This window comes from Xiphias gladius, chromosome 22, assembly GCF_016859285.1.
Source record: "Xiphias gladius isolate SHS-SW01 ecotype Sanya breed wild chromosome 22, ASM1685928v1, whole genome shotgun sequence".
NCBI classification, from domain to species: Eukaryota; Metazoa; Chordata; class Actinopteri; order Istiophoriformes; family Xiphiidae; genus Xiphias; species Xiphias gladius.
Window position 1 is genome coordinate 19302076 of NC_053421.1, and position 16352 is coordinate 19318427.

Consider the following 16352-nt stretch of genomic DNA (forward strand, 5'->3'; position numbering starts at 1 on the left):
CAACATAGGCCAACAGGTGTACAAGTTGCACCGAGACTGATGGCAGGTGTGCATCATACGAGTATCTCGTACTGATTGTGTGTGATCCAGGTCCCAAGTGAGCCGGTTTCTCTGAAGTGCTACAATTGATTCACAAAAACACACAAATTGCTGTCTTCAAGCTCTGTTAGGAGAACTGGAAACAAGACTTGAGCTGCTGCAAAAGAGACCCATTAAAGTAGAAAACACGACTGCGATAAAACAGCTTTTTCAGTGGTACTAGAAATGAACTAAAACGTCCATTACATGTCTGCTGCAACTGCACATTCCTCCACTTGGTTGTGGTGCTGCAGCACATTGTGGCTTATGCTGCTTGATTTCTAAAACTTAAATTAAATGAATGAATGAATAAAAACGGTCCACCAAACAATGCTTCCAGCTCAGTCTGTTTTGTTCCAGGTGGATTCTTCAAGTCAAAGTACTTGAATATGCAACAAGTCCAGGGAAATGTTTGAACTCACATAAGAGCTTAGAAGGGGCATTTGAAGGTCACATGTAAGTCTGGTCAATCTGCAAGCAGACTTACTGATACACCGTGAGAGACACTTTCTCATTTCTACCTCTCTGAATTGCAATTCTTCACACCGAATCTGATTTCTTTATGTACCATAATGTTACAGTATGGGCGCTATGTTCCCGTCTCGTAGATTTTGTTTCCCTTTTATGGTAGTAGCTTTTTAATTAGTGAACTTTTTTATCTAACTTATTCCACCCTGTCTGACAGTATCGTATCCAGTATATTCCATTTCATCTTGTTCCAGCTCTTTCTTTTTTTTTTAAGCTTTATGATCTCCACACTGAGTGAAAAATAAAAAACCCAAGACTCCAAGTCTTTCATGGTGGTACCATTTTATCAGTTAGATGGCTTGTGCTTCATTTTATAAACATATACCCAAAAATTCAGCATTACATATTTGGTGGGCAAAGAAACTACTAGGATTTAAAATAAAGTTCAGCTGGTCTGAACAATTTTTGGCTGCACATCATAAGTCTGTTTTGCCTGACTGGCCCACTGGCAGGCTGCTGCTCGTTAAGGCGTCAGTGAGACTGACTACCATGGAATACTATTCACTCATTTTTATTTTACATGATAAAACAGTGTACAGTAGGAAAGATAATATTAATTTCTTCACTGTTAAACAGGGATATAATCACGAACTTCCTTCGCAGAGAAAACCTTTGGACTCGCCTGTCTGTGCTTTGCCCCCTGAAGGCCAGAGGTGCGTATAAGGACGGCCAAAACTGAAAACGATATTTCATACATAAGCCGCATTCATTTTGGTCTTTTCCTGTTCATAGAAACAAAGATTCCTGTTGTATCAGAGATTGTATTTACTGCACGAATAGAGCAGGAACAGTCAAAATGTGACCGCAGAGGCCTTCCACTGCTTCCTCCACTCCAATGGCCACTCTGCAATACTCCCCACTGTACGGTACATGCAGATCTCATAGCAACAAAGGCCTATGTCTGGCCGTTGTCTGTTACTATCGCTTGAATGCCCCTTACACATGCATGTATGCGCGTACACATGCGCTCACGTGCAACGCCGTCACCAACACCTCCTCCTTCTCCCTCTATCCCATATGCAGAGCTATCTTTCCACCTCCCACCCCCCTCCACCCCATAACACCACCATCGCTCCACAATATTCATGGGTCGTCCATTCCCTCTGCGCCCTCCCCCCAAGTGCACACAGCTCACCGCCCACTCTGCCACCCCCACTTCCCTGCCTGACAACACCACCGCCCGCCATCCCATAATATTCATGCACACGCTCCGCACACATTCATACACAGCAGCGCATTCAGCTCTTTGTTGGCAGAGATTCCTGAGCAATGCGAGCGTGCTCATGCACAGCAGTCATGTTTCTGCCTGATATGATTATTCCATCCACACTCAGACTGCTGAGGCAGGTAGCCCTCAAGTGCAGAGAAGTGCCAAAGCAAATGAAGGAGAGAGCGAAAGGTGGTGGGTCACGTTTCTTCCTCATAGTGACCTTGGCTGGGGGGGGGCGGGGTGTGTGTTCATGAAGTCCAGAGTTACCCTGAGGAAACCAGCTCTGAATGAGGCCAATCATCCATTCCACGATAAGCATCAGTGGACAAAGTAAGACCAGTTTAGTTGCCCCACCTCACAGTCTCTCAAAGTCTGCTGCTGCCTCCCACTATAACTGAGGGAATGCAAGTCATCTCTACATATATGTCATGCTGAAGCCTTAACAAGCATCTCTTTAGGCTCTGCAACCTGGCTACAGTCAATCAGCAACAGACCATTTCAGCATGATAAAATGGGGTAAAGATAAAGATAAAAAAAAAAGAGAAGGCAAGTTATTTACGAGAGAGGGGTGATGGGATGAGCATAACAGAGGCGCCGGACATGACAGTGGCCAGCTCATCACCATGGTGTTGCTGTGGGAGACAGTGGAAGACGTCACTTGTAGAAATAGGGGACACAAAGGAGGAATACAACACGAGGAAGACAAAAAAAAGGAGGGAAAGGGGCCTAGAAGGAACCCGTCTTTACAGATATAGAGAGGAAAGTGTTTGTGTGTGTGTGTGCGTGTGTGTGTGTGTGTGTGTGTGTGTGTGAGTGTGAGAGAGAGAGAGAGAGAGAGAGAGAGAGAGAGAAAGGGTGTGTGTGGATGGGGTGACCATTTACCCAGGAACTGGGTGTCAAAGGGTTCAGGTAAATGGGCAACCAAATCCTGGACAGGGCCTGAGCAATAAATAAGTTTCATTGGGTGCACAACCTTTTTTTTTTTTTTTTTTAACTCAATTGGCATCTGGGATTAAAAAGAAAACTCTTCAAGGTTCAATCTATCTATAAAATTATGAAAAAATTACAGCGCTCCCACCCTTATCAACCACTGCTGATTACAAAAGATACAAGATAAATGCCCATAAAATAAAACCATGGATAAAAACATCATAAAAGTGACAAAGCCAAACCAGTAACTAAAACTGTGTCAAACTTGAGTAAGGATCAGAATCTAAAATATAGTTAAAAAGAATTATGCCACAGTAATGTGTAATTTTTGAAAAAAATAAGATGTAAATGTGGAAGAAAAGGTCCTGTAAAAACCATACTGCCGTGACTGGCTTCTGTAGTTAAAGCTTGCTGGTAAGATAGCCACAGTTAGCCCTTAAGCTAATTTTCCCACTTTTTCCTACCGGCCTCATGTGATTGAAAAAATAATTTTGATGCTTCACCATCTTAGTAACTGAGTGGGTTATACCCCATGAATAAGGCAGTAGCTTAATTATTAGCTGAACTATTAGCTAATCTCAATGGAGAAAAAAAAAACATAAAACCAGATTTAATAGCTCGCTAAAAGTTAACTAGCCTATTTTAGCAGAGTAGCAAAACTGCTATCTAGACAAGTCTGACTGTGGTTGACTTAATGTGATTTTGTGTGGATAAGATACATTTAAATCACATATTTAACTGTTTTAAATCAGAGATTTATTTACTAAATTAGTGGACATTACAGCTGGAATAACAGTTTGTTTGATACTGTGTTTTACTGTTTTACTAACAAACTATTCAAACAATATTATAAAAATCTGGATTAAAATAAAAATTAAATTAGAGTCTACATCTTCCTAATTCCTGGTTTTGTCACATCCCATGTGGAATAAAAAGTACCAAGTACAATGTAAAAAAAAAAAATTGAACTTAAATTGAATAACTGTAATTACACAGTGCAAATCATTTGCAGTGAATAAATAATAATGATGCATTATAGTTTATATGTTAAGCTGTCTGCTCGTCAGTGTCACATTAGTGTAAATTAATTAAATCTTATAAGTAAATGGTATTTTAGGCTCCTTTCTCAAATATGAAATCAATCCACATAATGTCATTCAATTTGTTTCCCTCAAATTTATATTTCACAAACCTGCTTTGTTATTTTTTGTTGCTTTTTCCTAAGCCCAGTGTAACACCCATCCGCGCTCTCCTTTTTCCTTCCTATCTTGTGATTTATTTGCCTCAGTTCCAATATTTGTCGGCAGTGTGTTTTCTTCCCCTTGTCTAAATGTCACCCCTTCTTCTAAGACAATATAGGGAGTGGGAGAGAGGGAGAATGAGAGGGCAAATGCGGGGGAGATAGAGGAAGGGGAGAGGGGGGGCTCGTAAAATGAGCAACAAAGTTTGGGAAAATTAAACATTAGGTAAGACACTTTCTCACATCCATATACATATACGTGGAAACAGAAATGCTGTGTCATTGTTTTTGATGTGCGGATTCTGCAGGACATCCCATGGATCAATGCTCCTGTTGAAAATTTCAGTAAAAGAAGCGAAAGGCAGGAATTTGTGTTCTTATTAGGTGTGTAGGGTTTCTCTGCACCAAAAGCAGTCCAGCACACACACATAAACACACATACATTAGTTAACAATTTATGGGAATACACACAAACAACTGTGTGATATTCATTTAGAACATTGCAGCCCTCTGGCTCCAGTACATTGTCAGATTTTAGGACTCATGCCAAAAAAACACAATAGAGGGCATACCTACACCCTTAATACTTACGTAGTACAACTATTATCCTTTTCCAAAGCCTCCTCCTTCCTCGGCATCACTCCACACCCAGGATCACGCCTGTCCTCTCTCTCCCACCCTCACTCTCTACCTCCTTTATAACCCATCACTCCCATCTCACTGCTCTCGCTCATTCTTGCTTTTTCAACCTGGAATGGACGCATTTGTTTTCCTGGGACCGCACTGAGTACCGACTGACACAATGTTATTGGGCTTTTTTGTAAAAAAAAAATACTTTTATTAGCACTTCTGGATTTTTAGTTTTGTTTTTGGGGGGTAGATCTTACTAATTTGTCCAATTAAATTGGATATGAGGACTAATTTTTGTATTTAAAGGATGAGTTTTGCTTGTAGTTCATAAAACATTCCTGGGAGCATGCTTTTGCTGTCACTGACAGCACTAGAGAAGAAACTGATGAACGACTTTTCTGATTAAAATTTGGACAAAATTTGGTCAAACAAAAAAGAAGAATAACTGGATATCACAGTACTATGAACTGGTAAGAATAAGTGTTACTTTTAAAACTGGAAGGAGATTTTAACCGGTAATTGCTGGGAAAAAAAACCATTTTGATGAATATGACAGATTAAATTATACATTCCTTCCCAGCATTATGTCTGGTTTTGGTTGTGTACCAAATCAGAAAAATAAACTGTTTGTACAGTCATAGTAAATGTTTTGTCTCACAATTGCAAATTCTAAAGCTGCAACAGCGCACTCACATAAAATTAACAATGAAATATTAATACAGAAATTATTGTTTACTTGAAGATTATTGAAAATGTCTTGAGACATACACCAACACCACAACAAACACACAGACGGACAGATCACTTCAACTGTGGAGACGGGCAGCGCGCTGTCCAAAGACTCAGCCTGACGCACGGAGACGGACAGACAGACAGACAGTCTGATGCCAACTGTCTCCACTGTCAATCTCACGGCACCACTCCTCCTCCTGTTGCTATGGGCAACCCAACCCACCACGGCAACCAACTGGCTGTAAGTCTAGCGTGTGAGGGAGGAAGAGAAAGAGGGAGTTTGTTTGTCATGCTATAACTTTTAAAAGATGGTGACATGACTCTAAATCTCTTTCAGTGGCTCCCCTCTCTTTCTTTGTCTCTCTCCTGGTGACCTTTTCTCTTTTCTTTCTCTTTGCCTTCACTGTGCCTTCTCTGTCTTCTTCGTCTAGTCTTGCCCTTGTTTCCGTCCTCTCTAAAACTCTGCCTGGTTGTTACCCCTTCATCCTTTTCGTAGCCTCTGTGCTCTTCTTCTTTCACTCCCTCCTTCTACTTAATTATGCATCTTCCTTTTTTTGCCCTCCAAATCTGCTGAGAGTCACCATACCACTCCCCATTTTTCTGTCCCAGCTCCCTGGCGAGGCTGCCTCGCTCCAGGCCTGTGTCCGGTGCTGCCCCATGTGCACGGCTGAGGGGGCTGACGCCAGGGCAGGTGGGGGTGTGCAGGGCGCGGGGGGAGGTCATGGAGTCCGTACGCAAGGCAGCAGAGATGGTCATAGAAGAGGTATGGCCAGAGAGCATATAGTCTCAGAGGTCATGACTTGTGCACATCATCATTATGTGATCATTTTGTCTCAGAACCACCAGCGGTTTCATAATATATTGTGTTTGTTATCAATGCATCAGAGCTGTTGCCTTTTATACAAGAACCGCCAATCCGTCTTTTATGCATGTCACTGTCTAACACAGTGCCAGCACCAGTTCAGGAATCGCCGTTGGAACTGTTCCACAACCCCACGTGGGATCAATATATTTGGCAGAGTCATGAACCAAGGTACGTTCATTTTTAAACTTGGGTCATGCAGAATTGCCTGCAGAAGAATCTAAACACTGAGCAACTCTCACATGCATGCTGCGTTCTATTTTGAATTCAGGAACTCGTGAGGCGGCCTTTGTGCATGCTTTGTCCTCAGCAGCTGTGGCAGTGGCTGTGACCCGAGCCTGCACTCGCGGGGAGCTGGAGAGGTGTGGATGTGACAGGAAGGTCAGGGGGGTCAGCCCTGAGGGTGAGCTTGGATTCTGTTGCATGAAAATGTAGCGGGTAAGCCCAAACTGAGTCACACAGAGCATAAAACTACTGCTCTGTGTCACTCAGAACAGTAGTTCTATGCTAGTTGAAACTGAAACCCCCTTGTCAGTGACAGCACAGCAGGTATTTTCTCATCAGCTGTCACAGAAAAAACACCTGTGCTGTGACATTCCTGACTAGGTTGTGGCCATAAGTGCAATTTATATGTATTTCTGCCTTGTGTGATCCCTTGTGGATTTCCCATCTAACAGCCATCCATTTTCAACCTCAAAACATAAAGCGAATTAGTTCCAAAAGCTCCAGTTTTCCAAACTACTGTTTCTCTGTCCCACCACAGGCTTCCAGTGGTCTGGGTGCAGTGACAACCTGTCCTATGGTGTGGCTTTCTCCCAGACATTTGTGGATGAACCAGAACGAGCCAAGGGGCTGTCAGCAGGACGACCACTTATGAATCTCCATAACAACGAGGCTGGTCGAAAGGTTGTTGGTAGTACTCCTTCACAACTTCTGTTAATTTCCAGCTCTCTAATCTGTGAGAATCTGCTCCCTTTATATTCACTATCCTTTCATCCTCAGGCAATCCTTCACAATATGCAGGTGGAGTGTAAGTGTCATGGCGTCTCTGGCTCTTGTGAGTTGAGGACTTGCTGGAAGGTCATGCCTCCATTCAGGCGTGTCGGCGTTGTGCTCAAGGAACGCTTTGATGGAGCCACGGAGGTATCAGAATACACCTGCTTGTTTCATCTTCTGTATCATAGTGGGTGAACACATAAAGAAGTCACATATTGATGCAGATACTTTATCTGAAAACGTATAACCTCCTTTAAAACTTTGAAAATGTCCACAATCTAACTTTCAACATCATCTTCCTGTTAGGTCCGCCTCACTCGTATAGGATCCAGGACAGCCCTGCTCCCCCGTGACCCCCAGGTCAAACCCCCTGCTGCCAGAGACCTCGTGTACCTTGCGCCCTCTCCAGATTTCTGCCATCTTGACCCTGACAACGGTATCCCTGGGACTGCTGGTAGGAGATGTAACGGTAAGATCAATGGCAAGATTGTCTCAGAGGAAAATAATCTAGATAAAGCAAACTTATTGGTCAAATCAGTTACAGAAAGTGATGTTGCTGTCTTCTAAAACACACCCCAGGAACCTCTCGGCTGGCGCCAGATGGCTGTGAGCTGGTGTGTTGCGGGCCAGGATACAGAGCAGGTCGGGCTGAGGTGGTGCAGCGCTGCTCCTGCAAGTTTTCCTGGTGCTGCTCAGTCCGCTGCCAGCAGTGCAAGAACACAGTCACTATTCACACCTGCAGAGTGTAAGACAGCCCAAACAAGACCTAACCAACTGAGCAGAAAGACCTGAATAAACCACTAGACAGACACTCCTGAACACAAGGTGAAATAAGGACAACACAGACGCCAATTTATCTTAAATACTGGCCAAAAGTAGCCTCAAATTAACTAATTTTCACCTTGGAGCATTGAAGCTAGAGTTAAGTTTGAGTATACTGTTGTAAAGGTTGCAAAGTTAGAGCACATATAAAAACATAGAACAATGACAGCACATCAGCAGTGAGTAAGGTACACACAAAATTCACTTTCACTTCTCTTGGACTTCAAAATGCTGAGACCGGCAAGTGGTCTGTGCCAAAACAAACGTAAGCATGAATAAACGCACTCAACAGCTACTGTCACATTGAGCTTTTAAAGCTGAACTTAACCAGAACTAACATGGAAAACACTGCAGCACTGTTTTTGTTTTATGCAAACTATTTGCGTTGTTTCATAGACTAGCAGGTCATCGAACGTTTACTGTATTTCTGTCTTCTTCTCTATTCTGGTTTATTTATTTGTATATCTTCACTCCAGCCTTCAGCAGTGACATCTTAAACAGCAAGAATAACTTCTACTTACATCAGTGTCTGCCTTGTGTTTTGTCCCTCACCATCATCTCTTCTGTGTGAGCCAGCACAAGCAGTCCTTTTAGGTTTGTGCAAGGAATCTAATAAATACATTAGTTTTATCCAACAGATGTTTATGAGTTTTTTATTGACCAGACATGTCCAAGATATTGTCTCACTTGAAATTCATGACTAAGGGGCATGGGTTAGCTTTAAAATTAAAAGTTACCCTGTGGAGTTTTTGACCACTAGAGGCACTAGGAGCTATGTTTTTAATAAGTGGGTCCCTGTTTTAAGGCTGGAGATTACTTTTCCAACGGTAGCTCAAGAGACGTTCATGAGGCTATTTCTTTTATATTTGTACAGATTTTTGTGTTACATTTCTGTTTTTTCTTTTCTGTTTCAAACCCCCCCTTCCCAAAGGAGTTGGACTAATCAGTGTGCTTGACGTGCAGGTCTGCACAACAAATTGTTAAGATTTGGGAGGTATGAACAACATCTTTACTCCTGCTATAATGTTCTATCTTATGATTTGTTGTGCAGGCAGCATTCCCTCAAACATACAAAACAGTGGCTACTCCATGTCATTAAACCATTTTTATTAAAAATATCCTGCGATTACAAACACCCAGAAATTTACTAGTAAAGGTTATCATCTCAATCTCTATCAAGATTAAGATATATTGAAAATATTACAACTTAATTTGTTATATTATCAATCACTCAAAGTTGGTAGTCTAGCAATAATAAAAAAATCTGGATAAAATAAAAAGTCAAGTTTCAAAATGAATAACTGCTAAAAATTTCCCAAAACAGAGTCACAGAATTAATACAATATACACAAAAGGAGAATAAAATAAAAATTCATCAGTCACCTCAAGAAGGGAAATTGGTGAAAAATGCACTTGGCCTCCCAGAAAAGTAACTGGGAGTTGGAAGAAAGGAATCATATCAGACAGCTACCTTTGTTTGGAGTGACAATAAATCTCTTGTGCTTTCATTATTCAATCCAAAAGGATCGGAAAGAAAGCAGAGCAACACTTAACATTAAGTTGCCCCTTTAAATGTACTAACCAAAGTTCACTAAAAACTTAATGTTAAATGTAACTGAAGTATTTCCCTGTGTATATTTCCCTACACTGGGTTTAAAAGCCCCAGTTGAGCGCAAGAAGTAAAACACAGAGGAGGCCAAAGGCAACTATATAAACGAATCTTTCTTTTAAAAAAAAAATAAAAATGGAGCAACAGTGACAGGCAGGGGGGGCCCGCCCCACCTGAATATTTGAAGAGAGAGAACACTGCAATTTTTAAAAGCTTTCAGAAAAGGAGATAGGTGACGCTTACTACTTTTACTGCATGCTGAAGTTTTGCTGCCTCAGCCTCATTAAAAGTTTATTTTGAAGGCACAATCAGTGTACACGTGTATTAGAATAAGTCTCAATGCCATTGTACCTCCCTTCCCCTTTTGATTTGTCCTTTTTTTCATGAGGGCCGTTGATCTCTCTCTAATGTTTTGATTCACCCCACTTATTTCTTACACTGTTACGTCTCTCAATGTTGTTGTTCATCTATAGCAGAACGCACTTTCTCTTGGCTTTGGTCTCTGGGGGCTCCAAGGCTGCCAGGATGGCCTCGTCGAACACATTCTTAAGCCCTCGCTGGTTGAAGAAAAAGAAGAGAGAAAACAAAAGTTAGAGAGACAAATGTAACTGCTTTTATTGCCTGTTTTAACAAATACAGTATGTTGTTTTCACCTTAAAAGTGTGGTGGAAATTTGCCTCATACCTGTGTCAGAGCAGAGCACTCCACATATTTGACAGCCTTGAGCTCACGCGCCAGTTTCTCTCCACTCTCGGGATATAGGGGGCGCTGTTTGTTCTTTGCCAGCTTCTCCACCGTGTTGCTGTCTTCCCGCAGGTCCACTTGTGTGCCCACTAACAGGAAGGGTGTGCGTGGGCAGTGGTGTGAAATCTCAGGAACCCACTGAAAACAAACAAATAAACAAAACAAAAAACAATTTGAAGATTAAATTCATATTTTTTTATAGAACAAATATATCAAAAATAGTCAAGTACTGAAAGCTGGCATTAAATGTCTATTCAGATTTGTAATGTTGTTTACTTACTCTTGATCAGCCAGTTCTTGACTTAAATCACAGTTTCGCCAATTTTATACAATGTCATTTTGCGGTGAAGGCAGTTCTTGTACAGTTCTTTGTGTTTCAGCAATATTCAATTTGAAATCTTTGGCTTGTTTGTTAGAGGATTTTGTAGAAAAACCTTCTCAATGTGATGGGTCACAAAAATGATTTTTTTAGAGTCAGTACTGTAACGCGGGTATTATATCTGCTCCAGCATCAAAAAATCCTCAGACCTTATCATGTCTGTAGAGCCTAAATGATTAGTGGATTAATCAAACGGTCAAGCAACAGAAAATTATAATAATCAAGTAACTTTTTAAGTAATTTCTGAAGAAAAAATTATAAAATTTCCCTTGTTCCAGCTGCTCAAATGTGAGGATTTCGCAAGTGACAGTCTACTGTGTATCTTGGGATTTGGACTGTCGGTCAGACAAAACAAGACATTTTATTACATCACCTTGGGGAACACGGAAATTGTGATGGGAATTCTTCACTATTTTCTTACAAGTTATGGACCAAACAATTAATGAGTAATCAAAATAGTTTCCTATTATTTTTGTCAGTCGAAGCAATTAGCTGATTAATCAACTAATCGCTTCAGCTCTAATCCTAATCCTACATGCCTGTCAAAAAAATTCTGCCAGCCAACACATGGGCCAAAGGCAAGGTCAAGCATTTTCCCCATTATGAAAAAGCTTACCTTCTCTTTGACGTTTTCAAAAGATGAGGGGGAGACGACAGAAAAACACACGAGGAACACGTCTGTCTGTGGATAGCTGAGAGGACGCAGCCTGTCATAATCCTCCTGACCTGAGAGCAACAATTGCAAGACAAAAAGAACAGGGAATTTTTTCTATTAGTTTCAGAGTGACAGAAATGAGAGTGAAAGAGAGACACTGTCAAAGACATTCTTGTTACCGGCTGTGTCAAAAAGGCCGAGTGTGTAGGGCTCTCCCCCGATCATCACTGTCACTGCATAATTGTCAAAAACCTTTGTGCACACAAAAAAAGACAAGTTATTTGACAAAACCAAAAGGCAACACATCCGCTTACACTGTATTTCATCCATGAGGAAATATTGAATGGAAACATTGGTTCTAAGTCAACGTGTTATCCACATACAGTACTTTTTAACATGACTCAGTCTGTAATGAATCTTCTTACCGTAGGCACATATTCTGAGGGGAACTTGTTGGTTGTGTAGGAGATTAGTAAGCAGGTCTTTCCTACTGCACCGTCTCCTACCACTACACATTTTATAGTCTGCATCTACAAGGAAAAACAGAAAATAGGAAACATCAAAAGAGTGTCGGCAAACTCAGTAGACCGGACAGTTAACCAGATGTTGAGAGAGGAAGTAACACACAAGCTCTTAGTACTGTCACGCATAGCTTCATATAAAGCCAATGACTCAAAATGAAGAATGGCTGCGCATTTACATCAACAGGCCAGGCCATATTCATAGCAACAGACGGAATGAGAGAATTATATTGTACATAACTGTAATATTTGGGATGGGGCAGTGGTGGAAAGTACAACTGTACACACGCACAGTTTTGCTAGTGTACATTTATACAGATTAAACTGCACTATGGCATACATATAAAGTAGTAACAATCAGCTCAACCTAAACTATCTATAAAAGTAAAATATTTAGTACACATTTAATTATCTGCAATAATAATCCACTTAGTTGCCAGTTGCCACTTTATTAGGTACCCCTAGCTCAAACAAATGCAGTCTAACACAGCAGTCCTGCAGTAAATCGTTCCTTCATGAAAGTTGTAATTGCATTTTTGTTGAAATTGTTTTAGAGAGACGTTGATTCAACTGTATGGTCCTTTTGTATTATACAGAGAGGTGGCTGTTTGATTCAGCCTACCCTCAATGATATAACTAGGGTGGAGAAAATAAAGAAAACACCTGTGATATAACCTGTCAACGTTTTTGTAATGCACGACCTGTCAGCTGAGAGGTTTCTTAGATTGTACTGATTAATCAGCCCGTTGTTTTTTCAATTAAGCGTTTATAATAATTTATTTATAAATGTCCAAAAAAAAAAGAGAAAATAATTTCCATCTTAGTTTTCCAGAGCACAATGTCAGGTCTCAAATTGCTTGTTTAGTCTGACCAACAGTCCAAAACCCACATTTATCCAGTTCACAATGATATGAAAGCAAAAAAATCCCGAGACATGAGGAGAAACTGGAACTAAGGAATGCTTGGGGTTTTTGACTAAAAAAATAAACCATTCATTGATGATCAAAATAGTTCCCTATTTATTTGCTGGCAATCAGATTAATTGTTTCAGCTCTAATCACATGCAGATGTGCTGGAAAAACCAATTCATTATGCCATTGCATATTAAATCACACAGAACAAACAGAGCTAGTATCGATTGTGTAATTTGGCTGATAATTTTCTGGGCCTATTTTCAGTTTAAAAAAAAAAAAAAAAAACTAGGACAGTTTTAGACAAGTGGACAGGATCAAGACTAATCATCAACTGGCCCGACATATTTATTAAGTTTTGAGTTACTGTAACTTGATTTTATTCTCACCGTTTTGCGGTGTTTTGGAAGTAAGTAAAGTTCTCAGTGATTGAGAAACAGTCGACGAAATAAGAAACATTTTGACATCAGTCGTACCAGGCTTGTTATTACATGTGCGAGTTTAAGTTTCTTGATGACAGTGAATCACTTCCGCATAGGTTACATACCAAAGATGTTAAATATGCCCTGTGTAATTTAGAAACGGTTACTCTCCAACACTTCCGCTAAATAAGCAGTTCACCGGATAAACTGAGTGCTGAAAACTGCTGATACTTAAACGCTTAAAATCTAGACGTTACAATCGACACAAAAAGAGGAGTAATCGCAGAACCCGGTTGTAGCTTTTAAGGGATTGCATTAGCTCAGGTGGACTGAAGTGTTACAGTGTCGGTCAACTGTCAAACTAATGTCTCAGTTAGCTTTCTTATTAAACTAACTACAGCTCAATATATGAGGACAAACAGAAGAAAATAATCGCTCAACCAGAGGTGACAGTTATGACAACTTCATTAACCAGACTCATGTTAGCCAACTCTAAATCAAGCTTAATGGCTGGCAAACTTTACCACTTTAACGCGGATTTATAAATCCAGTAAACGAGCGCTCCCTCTCTACAGAACCTTTATATTGTTCAGGAGACTCTGCTACATTTGTCCCATAGTGTAATTAAGCAGAATAATTTAATTCAGTCTGTTTTTCTAACTCTACTCACCGTTTTCTTCAGACAGGTTAGGCGTTGGTTACATCCGGGTTTGAGGGTCGAATTACTTAGCGCGCAGCCGCGGACGAGACGCGCCTCAGTCCCAGTTGAGAAATAGAAACACCGCCGCCTGCTGGACAGAAGAAAGATAGATAGATAGATAGATAGATAGATAGATAGATAGATAGATAGATAGATAGATAGATCTACCCCGCCGTTACCAGCTGCAACATCAAAGTTATGTACACATTAATTTATCAATATTATAATCCAATAAAAAAAATTATGCATTATTCTGAATTGGGCCTATTCTGAAATCTATCTTCCAAAATATTACATAATCAAAAGCACAGATGGATTATAAGATAACTGAAATTATGTGCAGTACCTGAGTTAGTACTATTTCACAGAAAGCAAAATATATATTCTTTCATTCCTCAGAGATAGAACAGTTTGTCTGTTCTCTGTCAGAAGCTGAAATTTGCCTCTCGCTATTGTTTTATGGGACTTTTTTTCACAGCAGTAATTTTTGACTTAGGATTCATAGGAAAAGCACAAGCGTCAGGCGTTACCAGCGCCAGTTTTCCCGTCTCTTGGTATCTTTTGGTGTCAAAAATATATATGAATAGAAATGTTGGTGCAGTATTCTTCAGGTTCAGTGATTGTGATGAACTCAGGTGTATCTTTGTAACTTGCTGATGATGTCACTGACTGTGGATTACCAGCCAGTGTGGGATGTGTATATATACGTGTATATAAGACTATATCTGACACTTGTATTGAACTTGCCTTGAGAAAGACCAAGTGTGGTCAAAACATCAGTGCTGGAGCTTAGTGTGTGGTCATTTTCTCTTCAATACACCAATCAGCCAGAACATTAAAATCTACCAGTCTTAATGTTTATATATATATATATATATATATAAATACACACATACACACATATATATAGTATATTATTTCAGTAAAAGCACCAATGGATTATTTTAAAATGTACCAAAGTACCAAAAGTAAAAGTAATTATGCAGAAAAACTGCCAATGCTAGAGATACATTATTGTATTTATTTTAAAAAATCTCCCCAGTGCTCCAATTACCACTGGCACCACTGTTGCCTTTAATCCCCACATCTTTTTTCTAGCTCCTCTTTCAGCCCTTTTTCGATCTTCTCGTGTTCCTTCTTCTTAATGTTGCTGTCGCTTGGGATCGCTACGTCTATCACTACTGCCTTCTTTGTCGATCAACACGATGTCCAGTTGGTTAGCTACCAACAATCACGAGTTTGTCAGTCTGGTTCTGGAAGTCTGGATCTGGAAGGATCTTGGCTTGGTCATTCTCAACCACCTTAAGAGGTGTCTTCCATTGTGACCTTGGGACCTCCAACCCATACTCAGTGCAGATGTTCCTGTACACTATGCCAGCCACTTGGTTATGGCGTTACATGTACACTGTTGCTGCCTGTATCTTACACCCTGCTACTATGTGCTGAACTGTCTCAGGACAGCCTGCACCCGAGGTAGATCCCCGCCTCTATTGATCTTGTACTGAGTGCCTGTTCTTGTGCTGCCATGATTATTGCTTCTGTGCTGTCCTTCAGTCGTTTTCGAGCCACTGGTAGGATTTCTTGATATCAGCCACTTCTTCTATCTGTTGGTGTTACATGCCGTGTAGGCGCTTGTCCCCCCATGGTGGTTCCTACTCCTCTTCCTCATCATCGGGATTCTGCTGCCTGAGGTATTCACTTAGCAGTTCATCTTTGGGGGCCATCTTCCTGATGTGCCTTGTTGTGCCTTATGCCTTGTTCCCGGGCGAAGTCCGAGCTGGTGTGACTCTCGAATGCAATTAATAAAGAAAAAAGGAATCATGGAATCTTAAATCCCAATTTTAATCTACATTTTCGACTCATTCAGCAACCAGACCAACCAAAAACTCTCATGATGTTCTTTCTACGATGAAAACGAAACATTGCTTAGAGAGTTCGTTCCAACACTGTTCCAGAAGTTCCCATAAATATGTTGCAGTTGCAGGTTGCTTTTCTTTCATCTTCTGTCCAGTTTATCCTTAACTAGCTCTATATTGTGCAACACTGTGTAATCAAAAAAAGTTTGGGCCACCTGTAGGAATAGTTTGCATTAGCTTTCAAGTCTCCATTTACTCCCCTTGCAGAAAAGCTTTACGTTGGCCAATTTCTTAATCCCTGAAAGAGGCCTGTTTTCAGTTTTTGGTGACCCAAACTTTTGGTTGTTTTTTTTTTTCATTTTACCTTTGGCAGTTTACGGCTTAATTTTGTACCATTTCAAGTTATTCATGGACTTTAACTGCTTAAATTTAAATAAAAACTGGGTAAAAAAAAAAAAAAAAAGGCGCTATTTCATACTCTAAATCATGACATTATGAAAGAAGTTTTTTATGAAAACCTATAGGGA

General features: G+C 40.4%; 2 protein-coding genes across 2 annotated transcripts; one reads left to right on the plus strand and one right to left on the minus strand.

Moving 5' to 3' along the window:
* Positions 1-5424: 5424 nt before the first annotated feature.
* Positions 5425-8628, plus strand: wnt4b (wingless-type MMTV integration site family, member 4b). The gene is made up of 8 exons (XM_040117649.1): positions 5425-5589; positions 5958-6111; positions 6297-6381; positions 6482-6613; positions 6974-7116; positions 7213-7353; positions 7513-7675; positions 7786-8628. The coding sequence occupies exons 1-8, from the start codon at positions 5501-5503 to the stop codon at positions 7953-7955; spliced, it is 1077 nt and encodes a 358-aa protein (XP_039973583.1). The 5' UTR covers positions 5425-5500; the 3' UTR covers positions 7956-8628.
* A 73-nt stretch (positions 8629-8701) lies between these two features.
* On the minus strand, positions 8702-14000 carry cdc42l (cell division cycle 42, like). Its single transcript, XM_040117640.1, has 6 exons — positions 13940-14000; positions 11841-11945; positions 11595-11667; positions 11377-11486; positions 10322-10519; positions 8702-10194 (listed from the first exon to the last, which is right to left on the minus strand). Exons 2-6 carry the CDS (start codon positions 11943-11945, stop codon positions 10105-10107), a joined length of 576 nt encoding a protein of 191 aa, XP_039973574.1. The 5' UTR covers positions 13940-14000; the 3' UTR covers positions 8702-10104.
* Between the last annotated feature and the right edge of the window lie 2352 nt (positions 14001-16352).

Coding starts and splice junctions, on each gene's coding strand:
- wnt4b (XM_040117649.1), top strand. CDS start 5,501: ATGCCAACTGTCTCCACTGTCAATCTCACGGCACCACTCCTCCTCCTG. Junction 6,382..6,481: donor TGGCAGAGTCATGAACCAAG/GTACGTTCATTT, acceptor TTTTGAATTCAG/GAACTCGTGAGGCGGCCTTT. Junction 6,614..6,973: donor CAGGGGGGTCAGCCCTGAGG/GTGAGCTTGGAT, acceptor GTCCCACCACAG/GCTTCCAGTGGTCTGGGTGC.
- cdc42l (XM_040117640.1), bottom strand. CDS start 11,945: ATGCAGACTATAAAATGTGTAGTGGTAGGAGACGGTGCAGTAGGAAAG. Junction 10,520..11,376: donor TTGAAAACGTCAAAGAGAAG/GTAAGCTTTTTC, acceptor GTTTGTTTTCAG/TGGGTTCCTGAGATTTCACA. Junction 10,195..10,321: donor AGTGCTCTGCTCTGACACAG/GTATGAGGCAAA, acceptor TTCTTCAACCAG/CGAGGGCTTAAGAATGTGTT.